At 40.8% G+C, this 20,177-nt stretch overlaps 1 protein-coding gene across 7 annotated transcripts in view; it reads left to right on the top strand.

The window, feature by feature from the left end:
* The window catches only part of CUNH2orf76 (chromosome unknown C2orf76 homolog), an 84,461-nt gene that overhangs the window by 11,708 nt on the left and 52,576 nt on the right, over positions 1-20,177 (top strand). For 5 of the 7 annotated variants that reach the window (XM_024734518.1, XM_024734512.1, XM_024734515.1 and 2 more), the window contains exon 2: positions 19,631-19,699. In XM_024734518.1, coding sequence (XP_024590286.1) covers positions 19,631-19,699 — 69 coding nt within the window. Of the gene's footprint in view, positions 1-1,252; positions 1,317-15,754; positions 15,814-19,630; positions 19,700-20,177 lie in introns of those variants that run through there. The other 2 variants (XM_024734511.1, XM_024734514.1) reach the window with 2 other exon arrangements.

Consider the following 20,177-nt stretch of genomic DNA (forward strand, 5'->3'; position numbering starts at 1 on the left):
TTTCTGTCTTCACAAGGCCCTCTTCTTTTATAAGGACACTGGTCATATTGGATATGAGGCCCAGCCTACTCCAGTATGATCTCACCTTAATGAGTTACGTCTTCAACAACTGTATTTACAAATAAGGTCACATTCTGAGGTCCTGGGTGGGAGTTAGGACTTCAACATGTTTTTTTAGGGGGGACACAGTACAACCCGCAACAGCATTCATCTAGAAATCAGAAATAAGCAGATTGGTACTAAAAACACAGCCCTTTTTGCCTCATGCATTATTGTGTCACAGTGGGGGGAAAACTGAGAGCAAAGGAGGACTAAGTGGGGTTGAGTCAGTCAGGAAAGGTCCTTCTGATGAGGTGACATTTACATTGAGAACAGAAGGACAGGGAAGATCCAGTAAAGCAAGCATGTTTCAAGCTAGGGAACAACCTGTGTAAAGACCAGAAATAGCTCGATGTGTTGGAAGAAGTGAAAGAGGGGCCAGTGTCACTGTTGTGTGGTGGCCTGGGGGAGATGGGGTCTGGGGCCAAATCATGCAGGGACTTGCTGGCCATGGTGATGAGTTCACTTCTTTACTTTAGGGGTTCTGGGGAGCCTTTGAAGAATTTTAAGCAGGGGAGACATACTCAGGTTTACATATTTAGAAGATCACTCCCGCTGCTGTATGCCACATGGATTGAGGGGACCACACTGGTGGTGGAAAGACCAATTGGGGAGCTTTTCTATTTTTCCAATAGAGACAAAGACAGTGGAGGCTTGGACTAGTGTAGCAGTAAGGGAGATGGAGAGAAATGGGGGAAATTCAAGGTACGTTTTGGGGAAAGAGCTGAGAAGATTTGCTGATGGGTTAGCTAGAGAGTAGGGAAAGGAGGAATCCTTTGCTGATGGCTTGAGTAACTCAGTGAATGATTGTACAATCGACTGAGATGGGGAAATCAGGGTTGGGGGTACGTGTGAGATTTAAACTGCCAAGTTCAGCTTGGGGTATGTTAAATGTTAAATGCCTGGTGATATCTAAGTAGAGAAGTTAAGTAGCCAACCCAGTTTTGACCTCAGGGCTGGAAATGGTAGGAGCACTAACATTTCAAGTTCTTAAAGAGGAGAGGAGCCTGGAAGAGATCTAGAAAAGGAGCAGTGCAGTAAGAGACAGCTGGAGAAAGTGGTGTCACAGAGGCAGAGAAGGATGAGCAAGTTCTTCAGCCGTGTTGAGTGCTTCTGAGAAATTGAGTGTGATCTTCCTTCACTGGCATCAAAGTGATATGAAGATAAGGACAGAGACATGTTCAGTGGATCTGACCCTGTGCTGTTTTAACTGAGAGGTGAGTGCAAAGTCTTGTTTAGAATGGATTGAAGGGAGAATGGGAGGTGGGGAATTGGATCAGGCATGTGTAGGCAACTCTTATTCTGGAGAGCAAACACAGTGGCCCTCTGCTGGGGGCAGACACTGTCCTCCAAGGCTGTAGGCTATACAGACATCCTGGGAAAAGATAGCCCAGAACAAAGGCCACTAGTGCCTCAGCTTATAAGATACTCATGGAAAATTGTCTTCCACTCATTTCTACACCATATTCTGGTGAATTTTCCTATGGGTGTGCCACTTTCTCAGCCACTCTGGTTAATCTGACTGACAGGGGCTGGGACTAAGTCAATTCCGTTTGTCTCAGACAGCATTTAATTAGGGCTACTCTCAGTAAGACTCCAAGCAGCAGGACTAGGCCAACCTGCAGTATTGACCTTCGCCATGCCCCCAGGGTCCTGAACAAATCTCAGGAACCACTCGTGAGCCTTAGAAAACGAGGGACCTTTCTCTAGGTTTCTATGTTGACCTTCCCACTTGGTCTGAGGCATCAGTCCAGGTGCAGCAGCTTGTGCTAGCTTTGGCACAGACCACCCTGGGCAAAAGTCAGAAGTTTAGAGTCTGCCATCCATAATGACACTGGCAGTGAGGGCGAGGTGGTGTTACTTATCACTTTAGCTAAGGCTGGGGACAGATTTCATACCACCCTTTCTAATTGGATGACTCATTGTGGGGAAAACTGCCCATAGGGTGCACTTAATCCTCCTGGAAGCTTTCCTGAGTAACCAAGGGCTGTTTTGGAGAGATTGCCACCATTGATCTAGTCGATGGTCATGTGAGAGCTTACTCATGTTGTTTTCTGAAACACCTGCAGGTCTAAGATGCAAATTACAGCATTGTGGGGAGAGAGGCAAGTTAATACTGGAGCCCCCCCCTCGCCACACACACACAAAGACACAAAATCACAGGCCTGGAAGTGCTGGTGTGACCCTGGAAAGAAATTTCTTTACAATTTACAATTGGGACCCATAAGGTTCAGAGCACACAGGTTGTCAGGGCCTCCAGTGTGACCCTTAGCCTGATAGTAGGCACAGGCTCCGGACGCGCAGGCCCAGCGGCCATGGCTCACGGGCCCAGCCGCTCCGTGGCATGTGGGATCTTCCCGGACCGGGACACGAAGCCACGTCCCCTGCATCGGCAGGCGGACCCTCAGCCACTGCGCCACCAGGGAAGCACTTGATAGGTGTTTTGTAGGAGAGGTACAGGAGCTGGGACAGATGTTCTGATACACTTGTTGGTGATGGTTATCGTTGTGGTCAGAGCCATCTGTCAGGGGTGGCAAATTCAGGAGTCAGTTAAATTTAAGGTGCTTATACCAGTTTGGGGGAACCTTGTCAGGGTATTCTGCTTCATGAGAACTGCTCTGGGGCAATTCTGAAAGATAAAAGATAGTTAACGAATGATCCTTCCCACCCCTATCTCCTGGGGCACAAGTTGTTCTCTCCCCAGCTGGTGAGGTTATTTCCCTCCCTCCACCTCCACAAAAATGTGTGTGTCCCATTCCAGAAGCTATAACTTCACCTTTTTTCTAATCAACTCCTATTCCCTGAAGGGAGTTTTTATAAAACTTACGGAGACTCATTAGGTCCCCCACTCTGGCCTGAAGCGTACTCCACCGATGTGATCTACATCACTGTTAGTCCAAGAGAATCCAGGAAGCTGAACCAGAGTTATGTTCAAATCCCCTAAGCCCCCTTTTGGCCACCTTGCCACATGGAAGATGTACCAGTCAGGCTGGCTGGGGGTACCTGAAGGGGAGAGAAAGAAGCATTATGCACAGGAACGGTCTGGGTGGAATCCCAGGATTTCACACTGGTCTCTATAACTGCCCCTCCGCTCTCTTCCTCTTTGTCCTGATCATTTCCCAGGAAACCAGAGAGAGGATGATCCCTTTCTGGGGATAGCTGTGTTCAGTGAACAAACTGCCATTCTAGGGTGTGTTCTAGGAGGAGATGAGGGAGGTAGAGTGAGAATTCTTTTTTAGTTGATTTCTTAGGCGGCGGTTTCAGTGCTTAACAGTCCCAAGTAGCTGTGGGTGTTAGGGAGGTTTGGGAGGTCTACTGTGTTGGGAAGAAAGAAATTTTCTTCTACTCTTCGAGGATTGTTTCCACGATTCACAGCCCTTTAGAGAAGTGTCTTTGATCTGCCACTCTGTGGTTTTCTAAGAGGTAGATCAAATAGCTGGGCCTTTGGCAACAGCTCAAGAGTAAGTAAAACCTAAGATTCACCTATGGGAATATTAGCCAGAGCTATGGGAACAGCCTTCAGTTCTGCCACTGAGCAGAGTGAACGTGTCTGGTTTTGGTTTTTCACAGCTGGAGCTCGGCTGAACATTCACAGTAGGCCAGTGGACACTGCTGGGTTTCAGCTTAGCCAAACCATCTGTGAACTAGGCCCAGGCATTTAGGGGAACCTTGCTGTGAGCAGAGGGTCCTGTTGAGTCAGTAACTGCTTCGGGTGGTGGAGTGAAGAAGAAAGTTTTCCCCAAAGGGAAAGCTGCCACTTTTCCAAATCAGACTGATACGCACATAGGGCTCAACTTGCTAAGTTGTTAAACATATCATTTCCATTTGATAAGGGAACCTGTTTGGTTCTTCCCATCTTAGTCATTGAGCTGGAGTTGACTCACTCCCGAATGGGAATATTAGGCTGAAGAATCGCAAGCTGTGTCAGGGGGGTGAGGAGCCCAAGACCAAAAGGGGCCTCTGGGTGGAGGCTGACTTCCCTTTGCTAGAGGCTCCAGTTCGCAAAATCATCAGCCACAGTGACTGGTGGTACCTCAAAGGGGTTGTCGGGGTGTAGGGCCCAAAGGTAGAGATGTACCACAGCTTGCTAGACCACTTTCAATGCAGCTGATTGGTTTGGGCTCCACTCAGGATGCTGCCTTGTAGGTTAAAAGACCATGTAGAGTGTCCAAGTGAGGACTTTATCAATCAGGGTTCAACTGGAGAAGCAGCAGAGCCAGTAGAAGACAAAATACAGAACACACACACACATACCACACACATATCACACGAGGAACTGGCTTACTCCATGGTGGGGACTGGCTAAGTAGGTTAGACGTTCAGAGGCCGGTAGTCAGGAAGGGCCCATGAGGAGCAGACTGGACCCCACAAACACCGGCTGAGGCTCATGGTCTCAAGCAGCGCTCAGGAGGGAGGGCCCCGGGGAAGGGAGAGCAAGTGCAGACCCCGCTGTGATTTAGAGTCTCTGAGCTCAGGGATGCCTAAGTCCTCCAAAAGGGCTTCTAACAGATTAAGTCAGGCCCGCCCAGGAGAATCTGCCTTTTGATTAATTTAAGGTAAGCTGATTATGGACTTTAATTACATCTACAAAATGTGTATGCTACAAAGTACATACAAAATATGCTTCTTCCTCTAACATACAGGAGAAAATATTGCTTGTGGCTCAGAGTAACCAGAAGCATGCCGGCAAGGGCTTTCTGGGGACTGTAGCTCCACCTGGCCACACTGACACATCACAGAGCCATCCCAGGCACACACTGTCTCCAGTACCCAAAGAGACCAACGAGGTGCTAGGGTTCTTTTTTGGTGGTAGGAGGCTGAGGAGACAGCTGTTGTTGCTTGATGGCCAAAGGAATTGGGCATTATGAATCCACCCACATAATCCCAAGAAACTTTACTTGTTGAGTAGAGCCCTGGATTTAGCTGGTGGAGGTGTGATAACAGCACAGGACCATTGAGACTGAGGTCTCTGATTTGCCAACCAACAGGACATTATTATTACTATTATTACTTTTTGCGGTACGCGGGCCTCTCACTGTTGTGGCCTCTCCTGTTGCAGAGCACAGGCTCCAGACGTGCAGGCTCAGCAGCCATGGCTTACGGGCCCAGCTGCTCCGCGGCATGTGGGATCTTCCCGGACCGGGGCACGAACCCGCATCCCCTGCATCGGCAGGCGGACTCTCAACCACTGCGCCACCAGGGAAGCCCGATATTTTTTATATGTTGAAAACTTTGAACATCAGTGGGTAGGGCTATTGTATGACGTCCCAACCCACCCACTGATGACAAATGGCAGGGGAGCTTCTCCCACTAGCGTTTCTCTACCTATAGCTCTTCCTGATGGGGGAGAATCTCCTTTGGCCTGTAGACAGGGAAGTATAAGGATATATATACATCTTTGTACAATCAGATGTAGAAACAACAACTGTACTTTGAATTGGCCTGAAGCATCCCATCTACTCCCTCATGTTAGTTTCCTTTCCCCGCTGTGAATTGTGTCTAGATCCCACTAGCTGAATCTGAGTGCCTCCTCCTGCACAGGGCCAGGTAGGACGGACAGACGTGGGTGCCTGTATCCACAGAGCCATAAACATTTGAGTCCCTCCTTTCCCTGAAGTTCCTCAGTATGCTTGGGTGCATAAGGCCTTCAGTCTCTCTTGGGGACAGAGAGACCTCAGGCCACCCCTAATGCTCCTCCTTAAAGCAGATGTCAGGGTAGGGGGCAAGGGGAGGGATCAGGGTTACAGAGGGGGAGAGGAGCTCTGTGCCAGTTAGCAAGGCACACATATGTTTAGTTTCATATGACCCAGTGGCTATTCATGGCTCAACTTAATGAATTTTTCAGTTACCCAAAAGCTCTAGATCCCCATTGATGACATAATTTGTTTCAGCTCTGGGGACTCTACTTAACAGCTACAGCCTCATTGCCTCTCATCTGGGGCCACAGGGCTTGCGCCTCATTGCCATGGTTGCATCCCTTCCCCTCCCACCCCAAGGAGAGTGATCAACAACCAAAGGGCCGTTGGGCAGTTTGTTTCAATCCTCCTTTTTGCTGCTCATCCTCTAAAGGTTAATTAACCCTTACAACCCCACACCCACCACTTGGACAAGAACATTTGCTTCTGGATCCCAGGGAATCTTCTTATACGCCCTAAACCCGTGGGACCTTTGTCTTTTCTGTTCCAGAAAGCCATGTTTCTGCCAGCATCCCATCCTTGTCACACACTGTCAAGAACTGTGAAGAGTCTTGGGATTTTATCCTACTCAGAAGCTGACAGATCAGCCTGTCACAGTTTACTGGTCGCTGGCAGAAGACATGGAACTCCTGGGTCTGAGACAAAGGACTGCATTACAGCACAGCCAATAGCATGAGCTCCCTGTTTGTGTCATTTCCTCTTGCCCCGTGAGTCCACAGCTGTAGAACTCTGAGTTTAGCTAATCCAAATATTTTATGAAGACTTTATAAATAAAGTCCCTGCAAGCAGGGACTCCCCTGGTGGCCCAGTGGTTAAGACTCCATTGCAGGGGGCACGGGTTCGATCCCTGCTTGGGGAGCTAAGATCCCGCATGCCACATGGTGCAGTCAGTAAATAAATAAATAAATGTACTGATGAAAAGATAACGTAGCAACACTTAAAAAAAAAAAAAAAAAACTGCAAGCGAACCTGCCCAAACAGCCCAGAGAGAGACGTTATTTTTATTATAGTGGATAACAAACCAACCTTCCCTCTATTCTGGAGGGAGAGAATATCTCTGTCTTCCTGGGTTGTTTGCCATACACATATCCTTGAAAAGATATCTGAGAGCTAGAGCAGCCAGCGCGCCTCTGCTTGCAACACGTGCAGAAGCGTGAGGGCGCCATGGAGAATCGTCTCCCACACACACTGTACAAGGATTAACATTCTCACTGATGATTGTGTATCAGGAAAAATCGAATTTATGTTCAGTGTACCTTGTTTAAAACAAGAAGGAAAGTGCGTGAAATATTCTTTCCAAATGGTTAAGTCTCAAACCCTTTGGAAAACTCAACTGCCCAGAATAGTTAGTTCTCTGAGAGTGTTACCTGCTGTGAGCAGAGAAAACAGATTATGATTTTGTGTATTCTCCCCAAATTGAAGGTCACAAAGGCAGGTCTGTGGAATTGTAGGTGTTAATTTGTCAGTGGGTGGTGTACTCAGGGTGAACAGCAAGGGTTTATTTACTAGAATTGATTGACTGACGCTTCCTCAGGAAAGGCCAGCTGCTAATGTCATCTTGCAGTAAAGCAGTTATAGCATGGAGAAGTATTTGTGTGGTCGTCTGATTTAACTAATATTTGTTTTGCACCTCCTATGTTATCTTAAGCACCTAAGGTGTGAGACTTTATTTTTTTAACCTATCTTAAAAATGGCTGAGGTCAAAGACTTTAAATCTTTCATAAGTTAATACATTGAAAATCTCTTTCTCAAAAGTTTCACATCAGTGAAAGATGAATAAACTGATTTTTCTAATATAATAGGGTTTTTTTATAATTAAAAATATATTTATTTGGCCATGTTGGGTCTTCGTTGCTGCACGCAGGCTTTCTCTAGTTGCGGCGAGCAGGGGCTACTCTTCGTTGCAGTGCACGGGCTTCTCATTGCGGTGGCTTCTTTCGTTACAGAGCATGGGCTCTAGGCACGCAGGCTTCTGTAGTTGTGGCATGTGGGCTCAGTAGTTGTGGTTCGCGGGCTCTAGAGCGCAGGCTCAGTAGTTGTGGTGCACGGGCTTTGTTGCTCCGCGGCATGTGGGATCCTCCTGGACCAGGGCTTGAACCCATGTCCCCTGCATTGGCAGGCAGATTCTTAACCACTGCATCATGAGGGAAGTCCCTATAGTAGGGTTTTAATATGAATTATACAACTAAACATCTGGAAGAAAAAGACCAAGAGGTTTTCAAATGTTTATTTGATCCTCACGTGGTCCTACTCTATAAATGTATAGTTTCATTTCTTAAAAATTATGCTTTTGAAAATTTTTAAAGCAAATTTCTGTTAACTTTTTTCTTTTTATTATAATGACAAGCTTTTGGTATTTCATTGTTACCAAGATCTATTTTTAGAATAAAATTTTGTGTTCCATTTAAAAGTTTTAAAAAAATTATGCTTTTGAAGTAGGCCAGAATAGATTAAAATGGAATTAACATTTTAGGCATAGTCTTAAATGTGACTTGATTATAATTTGTCATTCTTATGAACTTTAGTTACTAATTTGCCAAGGTTGTATTCTCTTTAAAAGGTGAACATTTCTCATTCACCTACTTAGCAGTGTGCTAGGTGCTCAGTATTTTTAAGAAGAGTAATAAAGAGAATGTAAGGTTTTTTCCTCTCCCTTTCTGGAGGTTTTTTTCCCTCTCCCTTAAACAACTTTTTAAGGGGTAAAATGACATATTTGGATGATATTTAGTAGTACATATGTTTATTTACTCCAAAATCATTGTCACAATCATTTACATATTGAGTAATGATGAATCTTAGCAGAACTCTTCTTTTTCCTGCTTTTATACCTGACCATCTATGCCAGTTTAGTTTCCTCATGTAAAAGAACAATAAACTGTATTTCTTCTTTTTATTGATTTGTTTCAAAAGGAAGGCAAATAGACTCTTTGCCCTGTAATATTAGTTCCTAAATCTAGAGGAAAATTAAGCATTTAGTGTGAGTAATATACATATATATTTTTGTATGTGGTTAGAACATTAGTTTTTTGAAAGTTGTACCTTTTTCATATGGGTAAGACAAGGTTTAAAGCAAACTTCATGTATGACAATTTTGATTTTACAGTACTTAAATTTAGGGAGTAGATATAACTTTACAAAATATTGTAGTTTTTCAAAAGGTTTCACCTTAGGAGTCTGTTAATTTTCAAGTCGCGTACACCCTTCTCCTGCCTGTTGGGGAAAGGAAAGTCAGCCAGTGCACTCTTTTGCCTGGTGGTTGTAAAGTCGTCTCCATGCTAACTGCCCGAGTGCTGAGTGCTTTTCTACACTTAAAGCTTCTAACTCTTAAGGACATTTTGGATTGTCTTCCATTCTCGGACAGAAAGGTCAAGAGCATGCTTTCTTCAAATACTGGAAAGCACTTTTTTTCTTTTTGGTAATATAGTCAGTCCTCATTATTCACAGATTGTGTATTTGTGAATTCGCCTACTCACTAAAATTTACTTGTGAGTAAAAGCAATACTCAGGCACTTTCTTGGTCATTCCCCGATGCGCATTCTCCAATGACACATTTGAGTCAACAAAATTCATGTTACCAGCTGAGGTCAAACCAGGCAACTTGCTGCCCTCTTGTTTCAGCTCATATTGTAAACAGTTGTCTGCATTGTGCTTTATTTAGTGCCATGCTTTTCACATTTTTATGCTTGTTGTTGGTGATGTCACTGTTTAAAATGGCCCCCAAACGTAGTGCCATCTAGTGTTCCTAAGTGCAAGAGGGCTGTGTGTGCCTTACGGAGAAAATCCGTGCATTAGGTAAGCTTTGTTCAGGCATGACTTGTAATACTGTTGGCTGTGAGTTCAGCGTTTATGAATCAACAATATGTGTCAAATAAGGTGTCTTTAAACAGAAATGCACATAAAACAAGGTTATGTATTTATTGGCTGATGAAAATGTTGTGGCTAGAGGAACCAGAGGCTCCCCAGAACCTGGCCCTGTATTTCCCTAGGAGCAGTGGTTCGGTATTCACGAATTCAGTGTTCACGAACACTTTACAGACATTATCCACTGGGAGTAACCAGAATTGGCTGTAGTTACTTTTTATCCACTGTGAGTAACCAGAATTGGCTGTAGTTACTTTTTATCCACTGCGAGTAACCAGAATTGGCTGTAGTTACTTTTTTTGTTGTTTTTAGCTGAGAGAGGTCATCAATGGAGTACTTTATGCATTTGCATGTTTTGTGCTTATCATGATGCTGGGCTCTGAGCTTTTTGTTCAGCTCAGGAGCCACCCCCCACCAAGGTGGTTTACAGCTCTTTAGCTCAGAACTTTGGCTAGGGGAGAGGAGCCAGCTGAGAGCTGAGAGGTGTTAGGCTGTTAGGGAACCTGGCTTGCAGCTTGTCTGGACTTTCCCTGACCATTCCATGCTGAATTTCCACCTTCCCTGCTCACGCTGCTGGATCCTGGGCCATAAAAAGCAGCTTCAACCTGACCTGTAAGGCTGGTCCAGGATGGGAGGGTGCTGGACTACATCTATTCTTGGCTCTGATGATGCAGTGGTTGCCTGTCAGGGACGTGGGAGCTCCATGTGAGGTCATTCCTGCATGGGTTTTGTGTTTGCTTTGCTTGTTTTTAAGAGTTTTGCTTTGCTTTGGTTATGGGTTTTTCTTCATTATCTCAAACCAGCTGGGTAAGGTACCAGCCAGAACAGGTTTTTTTAGGCAGGGAAGTTTAAAGACCTTCCTAAGCCCTAGGCACTGTTACTTTTAAGATCTCCACCCTACATCGTAAAAAATGGACCTATATCCTGTATTAAATCTAACATATAATTATAAGTAGGGTTGAGTTGCTGTTGAAATGTTATGTGTTATAGGTAGTTACTTAAATGTTAATTTTGATTTTTAAAGGTTTTCATATTCTGGAGCAATAAGGTTTTTCTTCAGGTCTCAAACATTTTCATGACCCTGGAAAAGCTCATAGGCGCTGGGTAGTATGTCTGTAATGCAGGACTGATGTGTCAGGAGGAATTCCAGTGTTCCTCAGCCCTGCAGTTATCCAGACATTGATGGGGGCTCTAATGTGCCTCATGACACACATGTTGCTGGGTTTACAAAAATAAACCATGAACAGATGACTGCAGTATGACATGGTCAGGTGCTGTGAGAGGACCGAGGGGTCTTTAGCTGAGCTGGGGCAGAGGAGGAGCTGACTGTGATGCTGTCCTGGAGCAGGTGGTCCCAGGCCGGGTTTTGGGGGCTGCCTGTGTGGTAAGGTGAAGAGGCGAGGGGCACAGGGAGTTTGGGGAAAAGCTGGCGGTGGAAAGGTGTAGAAGAGGCTTGGAACAGCCTGGTACATGGGGAAATCATGGGCAGTTGTTGCTGCTGGGGTGACATGCGCAAAGTGGGTTGTGGTGGTGACGAATACCATCACAGGGGTGGGGAGGGGCTGAGTATGGAAGGCCTTTCGTGCACCTTGGACAGGTGTAGACTCATCCTGGGCACGTGACCTGCTCCCCGTGCCCCTCACTGCTGAATACTTTTCGGGTTTAGTTGACGTCCCTCAGTACGTATCAGTAGTGTAACTAAGTTTCTGACCCTCTCTGTTCTGTATAGTGTTTGATAAGTTTTCTTTTGTTTGCTTTGTTCAGTTAGCTCTTTTTTCTTAAAGGAAGTAGAAATACTTTAGCTTTAAAAGTAACTTTTTGTTGCTGTATACCACATACATCAGGAAAGTGCAAATGTAAGTATACAGGGAAATTAGCCTAATTTCAAAACACATAATCATTATGAAAACAGCAAGCAATATTAAAGATATATAAAACAAGTAACAGGCAAGAGCTAATATTCACTAATACGTCATAGCCATCTTTTAAAGTTAGTATCCCTGGATCCATTTCACCCTTTAATCTCTGCAAGGGGATTTTATTTTATGGTGTGACGTATTTACTTAACTAGGTCTTCACTGATGAACATTTAGATGGATTTTTATTTTTGTAAACTATTAGAAACACGTCAGTGAAAAATATCTTCCTTGAAAGTACATCTTTGTGCACTTATCTTCTCTTAAAATGATTTTACTATGAAAAATTTTAAGCATATAAAAAATTGCGTAGTATGATAAGGTCCCACATATACCCAGCTTCAGCAGTTACCAATGTTCTACAACTTTTTAAATAATCTACACATCCATAGTTGTTTTTCCTCTGTCAGAGTATTTGAAAACAAGTACCGGTCATAATACCATTTCACCTATATACCTCAGTCTTTTAAGTTAAAGACTCAGAAGCATAATAATATTAAATAAACAGAGTTGATATTAATTCCTAATATCATCTAATATTATGCAAATAAGGATCCGTGCAAGGTCTAAACATTGGTTGATACAGCTCTTTTAAGTCTCTTGGTTTATAACCTTCCTTTCCTTCTATATCTCTCATGCTAATTATTTGTTGAAGAAAACAAGTCATTTATTCAGTAGAATTTTCCACAGTCTGAACTTGGCTAATGACCTCCTTATGGTGTTATTTAACTTGTTCTTCCAGACACCATCATAGCCCATAAACCAGGATTTAGATCCGGAGGCTTGATTCATTTGTTAAGTTTGATTACTAAGTTCCAAGTGTTGTCAGCCCCTGCAGTATACATTCTAAAGTTTCCCATCCATCTTTTACCTAATGGTTTTGACACCCTTTTATGATCATTGCCTACATTCATTATATCATTAGGGTTTTCAAAGTGATGGCTTTTAGCAACTTTTGAGGTAATTGTGGATTCACATGCAGTTGTAAGAAGTAATACAGAGTGATCCCGTATGCCCTTCATCCAGTTTTCCCCAAAGGTAACATCCTGCTTCAGTGTAGTCTGGTATCACATCCAGGGAATTGATGTTGATACAATCCATGGACCAGATTTAGATTTCACTGGTTTTACATCTTCTTATGTATGCATGTATGCACGTGCATGTGCATTTAGTTTTATGCAGTTTTATCACATATGTAGATAAATGTGGATAACACCATGGTCAAGAATCCGTTCCATCACAAGGATCTCTCATGTTACCCTTTTATAGCCATAGCCACCTCCTCCCCTCCCCGCTGACCTGCAGAACACTGTTCTCCATTTCTATAATTTTGTCATTACAAGAGTGACATATAAATGGAACTACGCAGTATGTAATGTTCTGAGATTGGTGGGTTTTTTTCAGTTTAAATTCCCTTAAGATCCATCAAAATTGTTATGTGTATAACAGTTTATTCCTTTTTATTACTCAGTGTTTCATGATATGAATATACCACAGTTGGTTTAACCATTCACATGTTGAAGGACATTTGGGTTTCCAGTTTTGGGGTATTACACGTGAATATGCTATGAGCATTCGTGTATAGGTTTTTGTGTGAACGTAAGCTTTCATTTCTCTGGCATAAATACTCAAGAGTGTATTTGCTAGGTCTATGATAAGCACATGTTTAGTTGTGTAAGAAACTGCCATTCTTTTCCAGAGTGGCTATACGGTTTTACATTCCCATCAGCAATGAATGAAAGATCTAGTTTCTCTGCACCCTCACCAACATTTGATATTATCACTGTTTTATTTTAGCCATTTTGATAAATTTGTAAATCATGATTTTTAAATTCTATCATTCCTTCAGTGCTTTTTAGCTGTAATTCTTCTATAAAGAAGAACTTTTTCATCAGCCATTTGGTAACCTTGAAATACAGTCTGTATAAGAATTTGATTATTTTTCTTATTTTCAATGCCCACCTCCCCACCTTGGTAAGCCAGTTTTCAGAAAAACAAATAAATGCCCTTTTAGCTTCCAGAGTGACTAATTGGCTTTTTAAACCATATCATTATAAACACATGGATTTTTAAAATATTTGATGTGATTATCTTCCAGGTAAATTAGTAGAAGAGAAATTGCCACGTCAAAGGGTAGGCAAATTTAAAATTTTGATATAGATTACCCCACTTCTCTCCAGAAAGGCTGTATCATTTTATGTTCTTAGCAAGAGTATATAAAATGTTTATTTTTCTATACTCTTGCCAACACCGGTGTGGCCAGTTTTTAATTTAAAAATATTTTACCAATCTGATGGCAACTTGATATCTTAGTATTTCTATTTTCAGTTCTTTAGTTACTAGAAAAGTTGATCATCTTTTCATGTTATTGACTTCTTAACAATTCAGCCAATTGCCTATTAATTACCTTTACCCATGTTTCTATTAAGATACTGATTTTTAAACATTTTTTTGTTGTTTTATCTGTCATCCTTATCCTTGATGGTTGCTGATTTTTATTTGTTTAGAAAGGTCTTTCCTTAAGATTATAAAATTTTATACCCATTTTTTGATGCCTTCCTGTGATTTTACAGTTTAGTTTAAATATTTGTTCCACATATGGTTTATTTTGTATAAGGTATGAAGTAAGAATCCAGCATTACCTGTTTCCAAATGTCTGACCAGTTTAATACAGATTGGAAAAGAAAAAGTAAAACTGTCACTGTTTGCAGATGACATGATACTATACGTAGAAAATCCTAAAGATGCCACCAGAAAACTACTAGAACTAATCAATGAATTTGGTAATGTTGCAGGGTACAAAATTAATGCATAGAAATCTCTGGCATTCCTATACACTAACAATGAAAAATCAGAGAAATTAAGGAAAAAATCCCATTTACCAATGCAACAAAAAGAATAAAACACCTAGGAATAAACCTACCTAAGGAGGTGAAAGACTTGTACTCAGAAAACTATAAAACACTGATGAAAGAAATCAAAGAAGACATAAACAGATGGACAAATATACCATGTTCTTGGATTGGAAGAATCAATATTGTGAAAATGACTATACTACCCAACACAATCTACAGATTCAGTGCAATCCCCGTCAAACTACCAATGACATTCTTCACAGAATTAGAACAAAACATTTAACAATTCGTATGGAAACAGAAAAGACCCCAAATAGCCAAAGCAATCTTGAGAAAGAAAAATGGAGCTGGAGGAATCAGGCTCCCCAACTTCAAACTATACTACAAACTACAGTAGTCAAGACAGTATGGTGCTGGTGCAGAAACAGAAATATAGGTCAGTGGTACAGGATAGAAAGCCCAGAGATAAACCCGTGCACATATAGTCACCTAATTTCCAACAAAGGAGGCAAGAACATACAATGGAGAAAAGACAGCCTCTGCAATAAGTGGTGCTGGGAAAACTGGACAGCTACATGTAAAAGAATGAAATTAAAACACTACCTAAACTGTATACGAAAATAAACTCCAAATAGATTAAAGACCTAACTGTAAGACCGGACACTATAAAACTCTTAGAGGAAAACGTAGGAAAATCATGCTTAGACATAAACCAGAGCAAGATCTTTTTTGACTCACCTCCTGGAGTAATGAAAATAAAAACAAAAATAAACAAATGGGACCTAATAAAACTTAAAAGCTTTTGCGCAGCAAAGGAAACCATAAACAAGATGAAACGACAACCCTCAGAATGGGAGAAAATATTTGCAAATGAAACAACGGACAAAAGGATTAATCTCCAAAATATATAAACAACTAATGGAGCTCATTATCCAAAAAACAAACAACCCAGTTGAAAAATGGGCAGAAGACCTAAACAGACATTTCACCAAAGAAGACATACAGATGGTCAAGAGGCACATGAAAAGATGCTGAACATCACTAATTATTAGAGAAATGCAAATCAAAAATACAATGAGGTATCACCTCACACCGGTCAGAGTGGCCATTATCAAAAGATCTAGAAACAATAAATGCTGGAGAGGATGTGGTGAAAAGGGAACCCTCCTCCACTGTTGATGGGAATGTAAATTGATAATAGCCGCTATGGAGAACAGTATGGAGGGTCCTTAAAAAACTAAAAATAAAACTACCATATGACCCAGCAATCCCACTACTGGGCATATCCTCTGAGAAAACCATAATTCAGAAAGAGACACGTACCACAATGTTCATTGCAGCACTATTTACAGTACCCATGGAAGCAACCTAAGTGTCCATTGACAGGTGAGTGGATAGAGATGTGACACATATGTACAATGGAATATTACTCAGCCATAAAAAGAAACGAAATTGAGTTATTTGTAGTGAGGTGGATGGACCTAGAGTCTGTCTAATGTAGAGTGAAGTAAGTCAGAAAGAGAAAAACACCGTATGCTACCACACATATATGGACTCTAAAAAAAAGGTACTGATGAACCTAGGGGCAGGGCAGGAATAAAGACGCAGACATAGAGGACATGAACTTGAGGACACAGGGGTGGGGAGGAAAGCTGGGGTGAAGTGAGAGTAGCAATGACATATATACACTACCAAATGTAAGATAGCTAGTGGGAAGCAGCCGCATAGCACAGGGAGATCAGCTTGATGCTTTGTGATGACCTAGAGGGGTGGGATAGGGAGGTTGGGAGGAAGGCTCAAGAGGGAGGGGATGTGGGGATATATGTATGCATATGGCTGATTCACTTTGTTGTACAACAGAAACTAGCACTTATACTCCAGTAAAGCAATTATACTCCAGTAAAGATGTATTAAAAAAAATAAAAAATGTCTGACCAGTTTTCCCAATGCCATTGATTAAATAAACTATCTTTTCCCCACAAATGTGAAATGCCATTTTTTTTTTTTTTTTTTGCGGTACGAGGCCCTCTCACTGTTGTGGCCTGTCCCGATGGGGAGCACAGGCTCTGGACGCGCAGGCTCAGCGGCCATGGCTCACGGGCCCAGCCGCTCCGCGGCACGTGGGATCTTCCCGGACCGGGGCACGAACCCGTGTCCCCTGCATCGGCAGGCGGACTCTCAACCACTGCGCCACCAGGGAAGCCCTGAAATGTCATTTTTATGCTAAATTCTTGAATCTTGAGTCTATTTCTGAGTTTTCTATTGTGTTCTATTGATTTGTCAGTCTTCAGTGTCACAGCTTAAATTACCTTAGATTGATTGTCCTTTAACATTTCTGTTATTGCATTTTGTAAATATATGAACATCATACTAGCTTGTTCATGTATTACTATTATATATCTGACTGTTGTTACTTTGTAGTGTGTTTTAATAATTGGTGCTGCTGATCTCTTTTTTTCTTTTATGACTTTGCTAAGTTCACAAGCATTTTCATCCGGATTAGAAGTATTTGTGATAAATCCAGACCACCATTTTATATTTTGATTGGGATTTTATTTAATTTATATTTTAATTTAGGGAGAATTGATTTCTTTACAACTTTGAGCTTTCATCGTTAAGAACATGGTCTGTCATTTCATTTATTCAGATCTTTTTTCATGTCCTTGAATATTTTTTGTTAATTTACCCCTAAATTATTGCTTTTGGTTTCTCTGTCCCTTCATTTGAGGAATGCGTTTTAAACTTGATCAGATTCATTTTTTAAAAGTAGGTCAAGCCTTCTGGGAAAATGTCACATTTATAGTTTGTAATACTGGCTTTCCAAGCTGTCTCTACAGTATGTCTGGCTCCCTAAACTAACAAGCTGTGTTTCCAACAGTCCTTGAGGCAAATTAAATAATGGCTTCATTCTGATAGTAGCTAATATGGTTTAGTTAGTGAGTATAAATTACAACAAATTTCTGATGAAGATGACCATATGTTGTTGACCAAAATTAGATATTAATGCAAATTTGGAGTTTTAAATTGAAAACTTCAGCTATTTAAGTACAATATATGGGCAGCTTTTTATTAAGTGAAAAAAACAAACCTACAATTAGAAACGTTTCATAAGGCATGCATGTGCTAGCTTGCCCAGCCTCCTTGGTTAGACCATTTGTATCATTTATTTCATTGTACCTGGGAATCTTGTATCTTTATCTGCTGCCTACATGAGCTGTCTTTATGCCCAAACCTATTTAATCCCAAGTAGACTGTTGATAAAAGCAGCTACTATTTATTGAGATCCAGCTGTGTGAGATCCAACTATGTGTTGGGGCTAAGAGGTAGACTCAATAATTAAGTTAGATCCGTCCAGCTCTAAGCTCTTTGGGAACTTGGACTGCATTATAGGCTTCCCAGCATGTTTGGATGTATGTGTGTGGTGTGCTTTGGAGGACTTCTTTGTTGTTCTGGGGACTTGGGGAGGGGAGGAACAAGTTGGTCATAATTTTCACAAACCCTGTTAACACTGCTTCGAAAATATGGAATCTTTGATAATATCCCTTTCTTGAGAGAGATTCTTTATTAAGTACCTCAGTATATTTTAAATTGTAAATGTCTTGCTGAACCCCCATTATTTGGTAGATTTTAGGGTCAGAATTTTTGGGAAGCACTGTAAAACCAGATTTCATAAAAAATAATGTATTTTTTGGGAAATTTTTATGTTCATATCTTTGTCCACTTTTCTGACATGTTTTACATTTTCATTGTTGGTTTGTAAGAGATTTTTGTTTTGTTTGTTTTTCGGTCATGTTTAACCACACTAAAGAATGCAAATAAATAAAAAGATAATTGTACCTATTGATGTGGATAAAAGTAATAATAATTTTTCTATTATAATACCTAGTATTTGCAAGGAATACACTGTTCATGGGAAAACTGATGTGCCTCTCTGCAGAGCAATTTGGCAGTATCAAAAAATCTAACAAATATGCTTATTCATCTTGAGCCCAGGTTTTCTACTTCTCATGAGTCATTTCTCACGTGTGTATATTTGAAAATAAGCTAAATGTCCAATAATAAGACGTTGGAGGTAAGAAGTATGGAATGTTGCACAAACCTTAAAATCATTGAAGAAAAATATTTAATGCATGGGAAAATGTGCATAAGAAGTTAATTTAAAAGGCAACTTATAAAGAGCTTGTACTGTATGTTCCTAATTTAAAAACTTTTGTATATATAAGTGAAATAAAGTATGTAGACTTTGGATTCTAAATCAAACACGCTAACTGTAAAAAGACATTTTGGAGACAGAGAAAATCAAACAGGGACTAAGTATTAGATGAAACTGAGTATTTGCTATTAGTTTTGTTAGGTATGATAATGACATTTTAGTTTTTTTAAGCGTTCAGTGTTAGAGACACATACTGAAGTGTTATAGGGTGAAATTATATGAAATCTGGAATTGCTGCACAATAGTCAAAACTAAAGGAATTAGATAAAACAACAACAAATAGTGTAGTAGCTAATAATGGAATTATCAAAAGATTTAATTTAGAGGGAAAATATTATTTTTAGTTCCTTAAAAACCACTTGTTGAATTATACACAGTATACCAATTATAATTGCAAATTATTTTATGCATTAAAACAGCTGAACCTTTGCTTTTCAGGCATAATATGCTGTATATTCTCTCAAACTTAGTAAAATATTTGTGTAAGCATTCTATGATTCAGAGAGACTTTCTAGGCCACATTAGTGTGGCTTATTTGTGTATATTATGAAGTATTTCGGACACACTAAAAGGCTTAAAGAATAGTCATTTATACTATCCCTATACCTAACATCCTACTTAAGATTTAAAATGCAACCAGCATAATTGAAACACCGGTTTTACTTCTCCCTAATTGCATAATCCTTTCTCTGCCTCAGAAAGAACAATTAATCATCTCCTTTTAAACATAATAAAAGCTATGCTTTTGAACTTTATGTAAATGGTAGTGTATTCTGATGCTTTTGCGGCTTGATTTTTTTCCATTCACCTTACTCTTTCTGAGATTTCATCTGTGTTGATGTGCATAGTTCAGGTTCATTCATTTTCACTGCTTGAACTAATTTCATTGTATGAAAATGTCACAATTATCTATCCTCCTGCTGATGAACATTTAGCCGTTTCCAGTTTTTGCGATTAACAAATGATGTTACTATTAATGTTCTTTTACAGTTCTTCTTGGGCCGTGTGTGAGAGAGTCCCCAGGACACCTACCTACGAATGAAATTGCTGGATTGAAAGGTATGTGAATCTTCCGCCTTACTAAATATTGCCAAATTGTCTCCAAAAGTAGAACCTGTTTGGATGCCAGCCTTAACTGGTTCTGCACCCTTGCCAACACTAGGTATTGTCAGACTTTTTCGTTTGTCAGTTTGATGAGTAATATATCTCATTGCTATTTTGAATTTCACTGATTACTGGTGAGGTTGGACATCTTATGTTATTAGTATTACAGGGTTTTTTTCTTTTGGAATTTTATTTTTAATATAGTAAGTTCTTATTAGTTATCTATTTTATACATATTAGTGTATATATGTCAATCCCAATCTCCCAGTTCATCCCACCACCACCACCCCCCCCCCCCCCCACCCCCTGCTCCCTGCTTTCCCCTCATTACAGGTATTTTTTTTAGTACTTGCATATTATGGCTGTAAGTTGTATGCAAAGTTGAAAGCATGAAGTAGTTGCTACTAGTTAGAAATATACCATAATTTTATTT

The sequence above is a fragment of the Neophocaena asiaeorientalis genome, unplaced genomic scaffold (assembly GCF_003031525.2).
Source record: "Neophocaena asiaeorientalis asiaeorientalis breed wild unplaced genomic scaffold, Neophocaena_asiaeorientalis_V1.1 scaffold32, whole genome shotgun sequence".
NCBI classification, from domain to species: Eukaryota; Metazoa; Chordata; class Mammalia; order Artiodactyla; family Phocoenidae; genus Neophocaena; species Neophocaena asiaeorientalis.